The 13,601-nt window shown below is 37.6% G+C and overlaps 2 protein-coding genes across 3 annotated transcripts; both read right to left on the reverse strand.

Annotated features, from left to right (window-relative positions):
• Positions 1 to 672: 672 nt before the first annotated feature.
• On the reverse strand, positions 673 to 7,504 carry commd1 (copper metabolism (Murr1) domain containing 1). The gene is made up of 3 exons (XM_063475068.1): positions 7,319 to 7,504; positions 3,830 to 4,120; positions 673 to 1,164 (listed from the first exon to the last, which is right to left on the reverse strand). The coding sequence occupies exons 1-3, from the start codon at positions 7,490 to 7,492 to the stop codon at positions 1,057 to 1,059; spliced, it is 573 nt and encodes a 190-aa protein (XP_063331138.1). The 5' UTR covers positions 7,493 to 7,504; the 3' UTR covers positions 673 to 1,056.
• A 707-nt stretch (positions 7,505 to 8,211) lies between these two features.
• On the reverse strand, positions 8,212 to 13,188 carry LOC134628403 (putative per-hexamer repeat protein 5). Of its 2 annotated transcripts, XM_065471189.1 has the most exons (5): positions 13,123 to 13,188; positions 12,749 to 12,786; positions 12,480 to 12,595; positions 10,450 to 10,549; positions 8,212 to 8,310 (listed from the first exon to the last, which is right to left on the reverse strand). In XM_065471189.1, the coding sequence occupies exons 3-5, from the start codon at positions 12,593 to 12,595 to the stop codon at positions 8,287 to 8,289; spliced, it is 240 nt and encodes a 79-aa protein (XP_065327261.1). In that variant the 5' UTR covers positions 12,749 to 12,786; positions 13,123 to 13,188; the 3' UTR covers positions 8,212 to 8,286. The 2 variants fall into 2 exon arrangements, with proteins under 2 accessions (XP_065327261.1, XP_063331139.1); XM_063475069.1 differs by lacking the exon at positions 8,212 to 8,310 and having other exon boundaries at positions 8,618 to 10,549.
• Positions 13,189 to 13,601: the final 413 nt, after the last annotated feature.

The following is a 13,601-nucleotide window of genomic DNA, read 5'->3' on the forward strand; positions in this document are numbered from 1 at the left end:
CTGTACCTGGAAGTCCCACAGATGTTCCTGTATACTATGCCGCCCACTAGATTATGGCAATCCATGTATACCCTGCCAGCATCTTACACCCTGCTGTTATGTGCTGGATTGTCTCAGGGGCATCTTTACACAGCCTGCACCTGGGGTCTTGCCTGGTGTGATAGACCCCAGCCTCTATTGATCTTGTGCTCTGAGCTTGTTCCTGTGCTGCCATGATTAGTGCCTCTGTGTTATCTTTCATTCCAGCTTTGTCCAGTCACTGGTAGGATACACCCCATGTAATTTATTTTACATGAATTAAAAATCTACTTTAGTCATTTTAACTGAAGATGTCACGATTAGCATTAGTTATAATTTTTTTCTAGCTAATTATTACTGTTTGGGAAATATGCTCCTTGCTACCAGATACAGTTAGCATGTTCATACTATAAACAACTGAATGTAATAATACCCTAATTTGATAACTGAATCTGTCTAATGAAATTTGCACATTTCTGATTTAGTTTTGTCAGGCTGTAGACAGTTGAAAGAGTTTCCAATTATTACTTCACATGTAGTTTAAACACAGTTTTATCCAACACCATGGCCATGAAGGTGATGCTGAAGGAGATAGAGATAAAAAAAAATATTAATAGTAAAAACAAACAACAAAAACAACTTAATCTTTCTGTCCCTTTTAATAATAATAAAAAAACAATTACATGTGGGATACTTCTTATTTAGTTTGACAATATCTACAATTACATTGTAATACATTGCTTTTGTTCACTTTAGTTTCATCGCATTTCTTATTTCTCATAATCCCAGAATCCCAAAGCTTTGCAAACTATATTGCAAAAAGAGGAATAGTTCTTCTTTAATGACCACTTATTCTCAGAGGACGACCACAAGTATTATCTACTAGAATTGATAGTGGTGTGTATATCTGTACACGTACACACCACTTTCATTTCTGATAAATCTGAGCAAGTGGAAAAACTATGCCTCAACATTGGACTCTTAGTCACAGTTATCTTTCTGTCTCTGCTGTTTGAGATAAACTTTCAGGAAGTACTTTCAGGTACTGTGAACAATTCTGTCGATGCTCTCCTGGATGTCAGCCATCTTCTTCAACACTTGATTGACTTTGGTTTCATCAAATTCCAGACACACAAACTCTGAGGCCTTGAGAAAGACAAAAGAACGGAGGTGTTAGAGGCCGGTGAACGGATTGAACATAATGGGTCAGCAACTAATGATATTTCCAAAAAGAATTTAAATATTATTTTCTAAAACAATGACTCAGTCTACTTCTTAATCAATAAATAATTACTGAAGGAAAGCAATATAATATTCCCTGCACATCATTCAGTGATTGCGGATAAAAATAGAAAAACTTTGGTTTAATTCCTAGTGTGAAGCTGAAGAAAAACAGGGGATTCTGCAGTGATGATGGGCATCCTATCATTAGGCCTTTTCTGGGATTCAAGACTTGAAAGACACCTTAGCAACTCATTTCACCAGTTACCAGTCTCCTCCACCTTCTTCCTCAGCCTTTGAGCTTTTATTAGCTACATTTAAATTGACTTGAATGGGGCAATAATACTGCTGAACAGTAGTTCAGTGGCATTGTGCACATTGAGAGTATGTGCTGCTCTGGTCTGCCGATCTGCTTTCTCTGAGCTTAGGAACCTGCAGAAAAAAATACACCAAATTGAATAGACTCCTCAGTGTAGGCAGCTGCTCAGCGGTACAGCACATTAAGCCATCTTAAACTATGTTTCATTCTGTATCCAAAATACATGAAAAACAGTCATGCAGGCTTTGGCATTCACACCATGGTTGACTGAGCCACTTCCTGTCAGGTCATTATGCATTCTAAATCAGACAGCAAGTCATAGGAAATGACACCAGCATCAACTCTACACATTAATATCAGCTTTCTATGGTGCTAAAGCAATTATTTGACTGCAGTCTGTACATCCATGAGGACATATAGCATACCTAGTTTGGTTCCAAATGTGACAAGAACTAGAACTACAAGGGTACTTCATGATACAACAGTAATAGTTCTTTGCAGGTAGAAGAATCATAGCTGCACGTAAAAACATGCAGTATATAATGTATATGTTGCAGAAACTCAGAGGACCAGAAATCCTGGTAGTCTGGACATTGCTGATAATACACACACACACACACACACACACACACGGTCATGTGGGCTCATAGCAACGTAAATGTGATTTCCTATGATTTTTACTGAGAAATGGATTTCTTCACAAAGCAACAACAGCTTAAATCAATCATAGGCAAAAAATCAAATCCATAAACATGATCCAACTTTTAAATTCTTTACAGTCTCTTCATGTAGTGGTAGAAGTGCCCGTGGCAGTATAGATTTGGGGATTTTTTTCTATTATTACAATATTGAATTGTTTAAAAAGTAAATATCCAACAGTGATCCAAAATTTAAAGGAGAAGGCAATGCTCCTTCTCCTAAATCTGAATATACATTTGAATACACTACAAAAGTAAGCTAATATTACCAATTTTACAGAACTTTTTTTCAGCTCTAAAACTGTTCAGGGCACAGAGTAAATTTAAACCTCTCATGGGACTGAGGCTCACTAAAGCTATCCAGTACGGCCACATTGAAATCTGCTCTTTCAGCAGTAGTTAATTAGACAAAATGACACCACCATGTGGTTAGTTCCATAATGGCCTCTCCGTTTCACCCCAAAGGTTACAGAACCAGTTATGGAATGGATATCAGTCAAATCATAAATGGGTACTTAGAGTTGATGTTGCATAACAGTAAATGACAAAGCTATTGCTGTCAAACTCTACTGGACAGAGTCCAGTTACGTCCCACCCATATTGAAAGGGCAAAACAATTCATGACTCTCCTCTGGCTTTATGTTGTGTAAATGCGCTTACATGTCCATTTGAACTGCTAGCAATAAACTCATAAATGTGAGGAGTGATGCAGTAAAGAAGCGGTGAGGTGGTTAGTACCATACCCCACAGCAAGAAGTTCCTGGATTTGAATCCAGTCTAGAGTCTTTCTGTGTGGAGTCTGAGACTCAGTATGCCTATATTTATATCTCTAACGATTTCAGGCTACTAAAGGCATCTTAATAGTGTTTCAGTCCTTTGTAACATATTATAGCCCTCACTGTTTTCCCCTTGAGCTAATGTCATTTTCAAAATATGATCATTTGTGCTCCAGCTCTGCTTTGAGAAAATACTGTTAAACATCCACAAACTCAAAACCGGAAGCATAATTAATTGGCATATATAAAACTTTAGTTTTTTCTAATGTGATTGTATGTCTTGATGCATGAAACCAGCCCACTAGGGATACATCTTTCACCATCTTACAATGCTGTGATTGCAGCCATTCTCCAACTCTCTGTAAATGGTACTCATGGTCATTGATCAGTGGTCTTTGATCAATGGTCATGAGAATTTGCACAATTACGATGAAGGAACTGACTTCCCAGCCCATTGTTCCTTCAGTGGGCTGGTTTCAGTCATTATGCAAATGTACTGTTTATAAGATTGGGGAAACCTGCAGTCAGCTGAGACTGAAGAAGTCACTTGGATGAGTGACGAAACGTTTCTCCCACTGAAAACGCTACGTCCAGATGAACAGAATCAACTTTTGGAGATAATGGGATTGTACTATTAGAAAAGTCATTTAGGATACTTTATAGTTTTAATTATGGTGACACGTTTATTTTTAAGGAAAATGAAAACAGGTGAACGTAAATTAGCACCTCACTACATCCTTGGAAGCTAAGAATGATAGTTTGTGTCAAAGAAAAAAGAAACTGGAACTATAGCTTACTTGTCCTGTTCTGCCGAGCTCGAGCTCCACCAGGGCGACTGGGCCGCTGTGAGCTTTTCCCCGTCTGCTGGCTGCAGCCTGGAGATCCACTCTCCAGGAAAGGCCCCTGAGGCTGGGCTCCCAGCGGCTATGAGCCACCAAACTTTCCTTAACTCGAACTCGTTGGCTCTTCCAGAAACGAGAGAGTGCAGCGGCCTGTTCAGCGCTCAAGCCACCACCACCTTGTTTCTTGGTCTGAGCTGTGAGGAAGGCCTCCAGCTGGGCATGGTCCATGTCTGCTGTGGCGATGGACTGAGAGATGCAGAAAAGAGGACGATGAAATTCAACACAAACCTGGAGCTCTAAAGTCTTGTAATCATATCGCTACAGCAGTGTCGTGTGGTGACTTTTATGAAAAGGCAAGCAGTTTACTTTAATACTTATATAATACTACTAATATTAATTAATACTTTGCTTCATTTTAAGACTTTTTAAGGACCAGTTTATTTTTATTATGACTTGAAAATTAGAATTTAAAGAGTGTGTACTTTCTTTTTACCTTTACTGTTTCCAAAACAAGAAGTATTTTCCCCATGACATTTATTTGGAAGCCCCATGTAACTAAAGTAAGAATAAACACTGGTGTTTGGGTGCATTTTAACTGGACAGTGTATTCGGTCTTTCTATACATTTAGACAGTCTGTACTTTTGACATTTGTATTTTCCCTGTTTGGCCAAATCTGCCCCAAAAAATACATTTCACAGGCACTTCATTTGTTTCCAAAAACAACCCAACTCCTCCACAACAAAACAACAATTATTTTGGGCATTGCAGGTACTGACTGAGTAGGATATTCATGTTAGTGCTGCCCCCTATTGACAAAAGAGAAGAACCAGTGGAAAAATTACAAACCAGTAAATGGTTTGTCACCCTTACCTTAAACATTACAAAAATAATAATACATTTTAAATGTTTTAAATTCTTTCAAATTTAAGACAGTCCAGTCAGGATTTAGCTATTTTATCTGAAAACTATGTGTTAAGCTGTTATTTAATGGAACATTTCTGCCTAGCATGGAGTAAAAACATTAAATGTCTTTAAAGACACTAGTCAAACAAAAATCCATTGATAAAAACATAGAAAAGGAGGAAAAGAAAAAAGAAAGAGTGACATAATAACATTTAAAGTTATAAGTAATAAGTCTGTTTAAACAGCATTTTTATGAGATTTTATGAGATATTTTATCAAGGGTGTTATTTGTTCAGTCGGGATAAGACATTAAAGTTGCGATCAGAAGTTTACATATTCTCATCATGTCATCATGCAATGTTAATTTTGGATTTTGAATGATTTTTTTCAACTGGTCTTATTCCAGGATAGAATGATTTTGGCATACATCTTTAATTACTTCTTTTTTCAAGAGAATTATGTGCACAAGTTTGAATTTCCTTTGGAGTTTTTCTAATTCACACAGGGTCAAAAATATACATACAGGTTCAAATACATACATACACTCACTTAGATGCTTTAATAAGTATTGCTGGAGGTTCTGCACTTTTTTTTTTACTTGATAAGGTCAAGGTCTATTAACTTCTTAATTGATAGGTTTGCAACTGGTAGGTTCTGTCTGTCAGTATAACAAGGATTTGCATGGCAACACTCACTGGACTGACCAATGTGAAAGTCCAAGGAAGTGTAAATGGAATTTCCAGTGGATCTCAAGAACCATTGCTAAACAACTGTAGAGTCCAAGATCATCATTCTAAACAACTACATCAAAGTACAATTGATCTGGATGTGTTACCAATTTACCAAACTCTGTAAGCACAGGAAATATGTTATAATGTTTATGAACAACCCAGGAACTGCCAAGGCCCAAGCTTGCCATGAACTGGAAACTGCTGTAACAGTCTAAAATGTTGCACGTTTTATGTTGCCATGGTAAAAAAAAACAACTTTTGGAGCAAAGAATCCTGTGCTTCAAAATCAACACCCTCTAACTAGGCTGAATTTTGTAGCTGGCCACATGGACGACAGGACATGTTCTCAAACACACACCAAAACTGGTTTTGGAATAGGTAAGGCAGGCTGACATCATGCTTTCGGAATGGCCTTCCCAAACGCCCAGCCTCAACCATACTGAAAATTTGTGAACTACGCTTAAAAGACGAGTTTGTGCCACAAAACCAACCAATTTAAATCAACTTTACCAATTTTAGTAAGAAGGGTGGTCAAATATCCAATTAGAATTATTCCAGAAGCTAAGGGACATTTAATAAAATATTAATGAGGGCATATGTATATATTTGAGCTGGTATGTATCTTTTTGACTCTCTGTGTATTAGAGAAAATCCAAATTAAATGTAACCTTTTACATCGACTTCTTATTTTTTTATATAGTCATTGAAGAAATATGATGCACAATCATTTCAACCTAGAAGAAAATAGTTCAAAGATCATTACAAATCATTACAAGCCCAAAATTACCATGACCGTGATGAGAGTATGTGAAATTCTGACCACAACTGTATCAAATGTTATGTTTTTTAAAGTTGCAAGAGTCTGCAGCACATAATTTCAGCGCTCGAGATCCTGTGACACTTTTCATCAAACCATGAAGTGTCGCCATTTCAGTGTGAAAACTACTGTTAACTTAATAAAAGCAAAATGAACCAGATTCAGAGCATCAAGAGATCGAAAAAAAATTTCTTTAGAAACATACCTACTAGGTGTCAGCCTCTTGCCTGATTGTTGACACCAGAATTTCCTACAAAGATGAGTTGTGTAGCTTTATATGCACCAGGGCTGCTGTCTTTGGCATCATGTAGTTATGAAAATGATGGGCTGATAGTTGTGTGGCTTTTCCTCACCAAGTGAAAATATCAACCCTGACCATTAATTGCATCATTCACAACATAGAACTTGTGGTCCAAGATGCTGTCAGATGTTAAGGAGCTGACATCCCCTACCCCCAACGTAGGTTAGCCTTATGTTGCCTTGTACATAAAAGAATAATTTCCAATTTCTTCCTGGCAATGAGGCAAGCAACCCATTTGACTCAATCATTGCTTCACTTGTACTGGAAGCAACCCAAGGCCAAAGTACTGAAATAGCATCGAAACTACAGAAAGCTGGATGAGTAGGTCCTGACTTTAAATGCTGGGAGTCCAAACATGGTGACACTCATCCATAAAAAGAAAGACAGTTCATTTGACAGACGTGTTCATGAAGACTTCTTCGTTCGGCCGCTCTTTTAAGAGAGAAACATTCGAGAAATGTTCTGAGTTGCGTTTTAACAGATATTCTCACGGTGCCTCTCATTGATGTGTGTTTGTTTGCGTGTTGTGCATTTCTGGATGGGCACAAGCATGCACTATCACGCAGACACAACCCTTTCTCCTAAACTGAAGTGAATATTAGTGAAATCAAAGCTAGAGCAGAATTACTTGGTCTCGACTGCCACTTCAGCATCAGGATCATCAGTAGTGCAGGGTGCCGTGTTGCATTACCTTTAAAAGGCCTTTCATTTTGTCGTGCAAAGCTGTGAACTCGTCTGGCGACATCTCGGGGTAGAGCTCGCTTTTCAGCAGCTCCTCTGTGATCTCGCTGTTGTTGTAATATACTTTCTGTGCGATTCCATTTAACAAACTGCTCAGAGACTTCGTCGCGTCTACTTCCGCCATGTTTGCTCTTGTGGTCACATGAATTGCAGTACAACACGGCATTGTGGGACTTGTAGTTGCAGATTCCGACGGCAGCGCTTGACATGTAGCGTTTCATCCAAGCCTCCTAAAGGGAACATCAGAAACTTTGCTAGACAAATTAACAAAACAAAATTAAATCATTTTCAGTTACAAGGCCAATTTACCAGATAAAATGAAGCAATTTGATTTATGTTAAAACGGGCAACATGCTGAGTTTTATCAGGTGTTTTGACAGTGCGCGTTAGTGTGGATTTGAAAAAAATCTACATTTGTGTGTGCATAAGCACAAATAGGAGTATTATGCACATATGAACATAGTCGTGCACATATGAGCCTATGTTCACTGAGAAGGGAAAAAGGTGAAACAGGCATGCTTTGTAATATATACCGAACTAAAGTTAAACTAGTAACTACAGACAATATGTCTAAAAGAGAGGAACAAAGAGGGGAGAAGAATTTCAGAACGCAACAAGGAGCTAGAAAGGGTATCAGCAAAAGAAGGAACAAATCTACAGTTAGTTAGAAAAGAAGATAAGAGCTCTTTACAGAGAGACTGTCAAGAGAGGCCAAAAATGAAAAAAAAAGAGAAAATATAGACATTTTTAAAATGGCCTGAAATATCCCATGTTTTTTAAAATGTGTTATTTATTTAAATTTTTAATGCATTTTAAAAGCAATGCTGCATAATTATTAGATCAAGAGCATTTAGACATTGATTCAATTTATTTGAATCACATTGCAGTCTGACAATCCATTTTTACTGATTAGCTGGCCTATTTCACCCGAACAATGTCCATCTAAAAAAAAGAAATAAAAAGTGAATCAGTAATGTCAGTACAAACTGTAGTGACTGAGGAGTAATATTTTGATAAAATAGCTTTAACACAAAACATATTTAAAATGGCTAAATGTTATATGCAATGCACTATTCTGTTCATTAAACACATAACTTTAAATGTCATGAGCAATAGTTCAGAGAATTTGGTTTCAGGATATATAGAAAGTTCTAGCTTGTGCAGTCCTTTATTTATCAAAGCAAGTCTAATAGTACCATAACACAAGAGTTTCCAAATAATTGACACAGAGACCAGAATGCATGCCAAGCCAAGCTTTAATCAGGAAGAGCAGAACATTAAAGTTTTGATAATGTTTAATCTTTGACTAAATGAAATAGTAGTCTCTTCAAAGTCCCTGTTTTGTGACTCCAATTCATGATTCAAGACAAAAGTTTCAAGTTGATTGCTCCTACCACAGATCTGTAAGAATGTTTCAGAAAAGCTCATTAAATCAGTAAAAGGTTGTAAAATTCTTAAAGTGGATTAATTCTTTTAATTTCTAGTGTCATGTTTCTTTTTATTATTTTCAAATGTATTTTATTCTTTTTTTAAACCAACATTTACTGGCAGTTCCTTGAAGGTTTAAACAGCAGGTGACATGGGACATGATCATATTAACTCACTGACAAGTTCGAAAGCAAGTTATTTTGTTTACAAAGGCCAAAAAATAAGAGTTATGCTAGCATAAAAAACAACAACTAAATATATGAAAAGGAAAAATAATGCAGTTTCTCAGAGGATCTTGTGTTTGTAAGCTTCACTGGGTTGCTTGTCAGAGTTTAAGGCTATGACAGACCTGTTTTACCTTAACCATGCCATCCCCCATTTCCCTCTACGTTTGCCACCTCTTCTACTCTTGTTGCGTCTTTTTCTTCCTCTTCTGCCTTTGCCCTGTTTTCTGCCTTGCTTGCTTCCTTTTCTACGTCTACCTCCTCGTCTAAGCTTGCGTCCTTTTTTACGTTGGCCTCCTCGTCTAAGCTTACTGCCTTTTTTACGTCTACCTCCTCGTCTAAGCTTGCGTCCTTTTTTACGTTGGCCTCCTCGTCTAAGCTTACTGCCTTTTTTACGTCTACCTCCTCGTCTAAGCTTGCTTCCTTTTTTACGTTGGCCTCCTCGTCTAAGCTTACTGCCTTTTTTACGTCTACCTCCTCGTCTAAGCTTGCTTCCTTTTTTACGTTGGCCTCCTCGTCTAAGCTTACTGCCTTTTTTACGTCTACCTCCTCGTCTAAGCTTGCTTCCTTTTTTACGTCTACCTCCTCGTCTAAGCTTGCTTCCTTTTTTACGTTGGCCTCCTCGTCTAAGCTTACTGCCTTTTTTACGTCTACCTCCTCGTCTAAGCTTGCTTCCTTTTTTACGTCTACCTCCTCGTCTAAGCTTGCTTCCTTTTTTACATCGACCTCCTCCTCTAAGCTTGCTGCCTCCCCTGCGTTTGAAGCTTCCTCTTTGATTTCCTTTGCACTTGCTCATTTGACCCTCTTTTCCCCTACCTGAGCCTGGAGGTATCCCTCTGCCTATGTCAGTGCCTATGTCATTGCCTATACCAGTCCCTATACCAGTGCCTATATCAGTCCCTATACCAGTGCCTATACCCGTGCCTATGTCATTGCCTACGTCATTGAATAGACCAGTGCCAAGGCCTGGTTTAGGTGTTTCTACATCTGTACCTTGTTCTTGACTTGACAGGGCTGTGTTTGCAACACATGCGGGTGTAACATCTCCCCCCGAGGAGCAACTTGTGCACTGAAAAGCATCATCTCCAGGTGCATAACAACGATACATGTTGTTAAGCCCAAGTTTGGTAATCTCAAGATGCTTAAATGATTGAGTCAGCTGAGACATGTCTGAAGCAGGAACATCAGCTACATTAGAAAAAACAAACGCGTAACCGCTCCAGTTGTGAGTGATATCATTAATGTTCAAAGTGATACCTTTGTCATTTGAAATTGGAGAGTTTTCAGAGTAGATGACGAGAACGTTACCCTCACTACTTTTTATGAATGGTTGTATGTTCTGAAGAACATGTGATAGTGCCTGTGACTGTGTTGCTGCCACCACCCTGGTGCCTTTGTACACTTGGCCCTGTGAAATGGCTCCTCTCACTCTGTCTGCTGGGTCATTCTGAAGGACTTCTTGGAGACTGTTTGGATCTTGATTCTGTGGGATGTTCAAAGCCACGCTGAAGGAATCACCTAGTTCATACCTGCCAAAAATATGATATAATAAGTATAAACTGCACACTAAATTCGGACTACCAGTGATGATCTAGGCTTTGTCAGTGAGTTGTAAAAGTATATTTTGCATTGAGTGTCTTGAGGGTACCAGGGAAAAAGAAAAAAAAAGCGCCATAAATGCCCCACACAGATGATTAAAATGTATTTTATGGGACACTAGACATAACAAGCAATTCTCTGCATCTTTTTTTTCTCTTTTTTTAAAAAGTTCCATATTAAAAAACAAGTTCATTTTATGGTACATTTTATTCTAATGAATAACAAAAGACCCTGAGCAACCTCGGAGTCCAATTATTGATCTACTATATATAACCTGAGGCATAGCTGGACTGGCCATCGGGCATACCGGGCATTTGCCCGGTGGGCTGATGGTGATTTTTAGTTTTCTTTACGCTGTCAGCTGCCTCTTCTTCTCTCATTCTCTCCCCTCCCTCTCCTGTTGCTACTTCAGTCATGAAACTGATCAATGATCAGCTGATCGGCTTTTCTCTCTTGTTTGTTTATCGCCCACTTTGTGCCAGAAAGAGGAAACCAGCGGATGTCATGCTAAACAACAGCAGCATGTTTAAGCTTGATCAGCTGTTGTTAGAATTTATTTAATATTACTTTCTAGTATCAGCTGATGTTTGCTGGAGCCACAGCTGTAAAAGCTGCTGGTCATGATATCGGTTTGGATATGTGGTGAGAGGGAAACCAGGAGATGTCCTTACTGAATCATCAGAACTGAACAGGTGATGGAGAAACAGGTTTACCTTTTAGGTGACATGAATGAGTTGAAGGGAAGTTATAAATTGTTTCTGAGAGACAAATAACACCAGGATCCTTTTCTAAGTAGCTGACAGCTGGTAACTGTGCAGGGGCGGGTCTAGCAAAGTTTTGCCAGGGGGCCAGGTAGGGCATTAACAGGGAAAGGGGGGTCACAAAGAAATACTTTTCTTTCTTATTCTCATTTAAAATGTTTCGCTTTTAATAAATAATTGTCTGAATCTTAAAACCAAAGTGTTTATCTGATATAAAATGTGTAGAAATCATACATAAACCAACAAGACAGCGTACATCACTGTTACAACAGCGTTTGTTTTCATTCAAAGGCTTTATGGCTTTTCCTATTATACCTGGTGGGCCGGTCTCTAGTCAAAATGCCCGGGCCGATTTTTTGTCCCAGTCCAGCCCTGGCCTCAGGTCAATCAGGTCTCACACTCACAATCCCAAACTCATAAACAGCTTCTTCCAAAGGATAGTTCGTACTGTTAACAATCCACCCCTGCCCACCCAGCTCACCAGTCTGAGTAATCCTCATCACTCAGGCCACTCACACAGACTTTATTCAGACCAAATCTTACTTTGCACTATTTACAAGCACTTTGCAATTATTTTATTCTCCAAAGTTATTTTTGTATATATGTCTCTTGTTTGCTATTTATTCCTGTCTAATAATTAGATGTTATTCCTGCACACTTGACATGGAGCACCCAAAATTTTGTTGTACGTGTACATTGTATTCTATATATACTATTACTATAGATTTTCATTAATAATTACTTACTACTATTACTATTAATAATAATAATAGTGATATCATTATTATAAACTAAAACATACTATTGCAAATTAATACATAATAATAATAATAATAATAATAATAATAATAATAATAATCTTTTATTAGGATTTAAAGCTCATTATAATCACTTTAAACAACAGAAAAACTGCACTGTAAAATAAAGTCACATACTTTGTATTACAACTATACATGAAATAAAGGCTGAAGTCATAGAGAGATGTCTTGCCTTTAGGTGACTCAACAGATCGATAATAGCACTAGCAGGTTAGAAGAGCAGTGATTAGATATAATATCACACATAAAAAAACCAAACCCAAAACCTTTTGTCAACTCACTTGTTCTTGACGGCTGCTACAATGTTCGTGAGCCAGTCCTGGTTTACAGCAGCCAAAATGTTTGGAGGAGACAGGAAGAAGGCTGGCACCATCACCAGCCAGCACAGGCCAGCCATCTAATCAGATCAGATTTAACAACAGAGTGGTTTTCACAAACAAAACTGTTGTGTCTTAACCAATAAACTATGACAATCATAACAATTAAACCAAGTGAATGTTTTAAAGAAACAACACAAACATTTAACATGATATCGAGATGCCTCACTTACCTTCACATGTGTTGCCAGCTACTTCTGGTTATAACCCCCTATTGAAATAACACAAATAGACTTTTTTATGTAGATCAATAGTTAGTTTATAAATTAATTCATCAGTTTACAGAAAAATCAGTTTGCAATACTTGACAAACAGTTTTTTATGCAGAAATGCAAAGCATACAAGCTTTCAGCTTCTCATTGATGGCGTTTATCACATTTTTATTCCAGTTTTGCACTTTCTTTGAAATTTTGTTTCATAAAAATATTAATCAAGGAAATTACCAACAGGTGACAAAAACAGACATTGACAAAAAAGTAGTTGCACAGCTTGATTTTTACCAGCAAAAATTTAAAAAATCTAAAAGCAAAAAACTTTATTGCTTTACCTTTTTTGGAAAAAGAGACGATGCCCACACCTCCTGGTTAATTTTAAGTGTGTAAAAGGGAGATGCTAAAAACGTAGACACAGTACCGGGGAAGTTTTGGTTTTTTATAGAGAACAAAGTGACCACCCCCTGGTAGGCACACCATAACCATATTTGAACATGTCTGTAGAAAACTATGAAATCAGTATGTGATAATAGATAGAAAAAAATTGCTTTTTTATTTGTTATCTTCATTTTGGAGGAGAAAAAAAAACAGAAAGAGAGGAATTCAACTAAAGAGGAAGAAAACATTTAGGTTTTTGACCACATCATGACTAAGATGTTTTTGCAGAGATGCAGAGAACAATGCACAGAAAACAGAGATAAAGATAATAGCTAAACTAAAAGCTGGAAAAGAAGCTATGGACATGAGAGGTGTTATTGCAGTTACAGTGCATAATTTTTTGAAGAAATGTTAATTTTATTTTCTCTGTTTGCTG

Source organism: Pelmatolapia mariae, linkage group LG6 (assembly GCF_036321145.2).
Source record: "Pelmatolapia mariae isolate MD_Pm_ZW linkage group LG6, Pm_UMD_F_2, whole genome shotgun sequence".
Taxonomy (NCBI): Eukaryota; Metazoa; Chordata; class Actinopteri; order Cichliformes; family Cichlidae; genus Pelmatolapia; species Pelmatolapia mariae.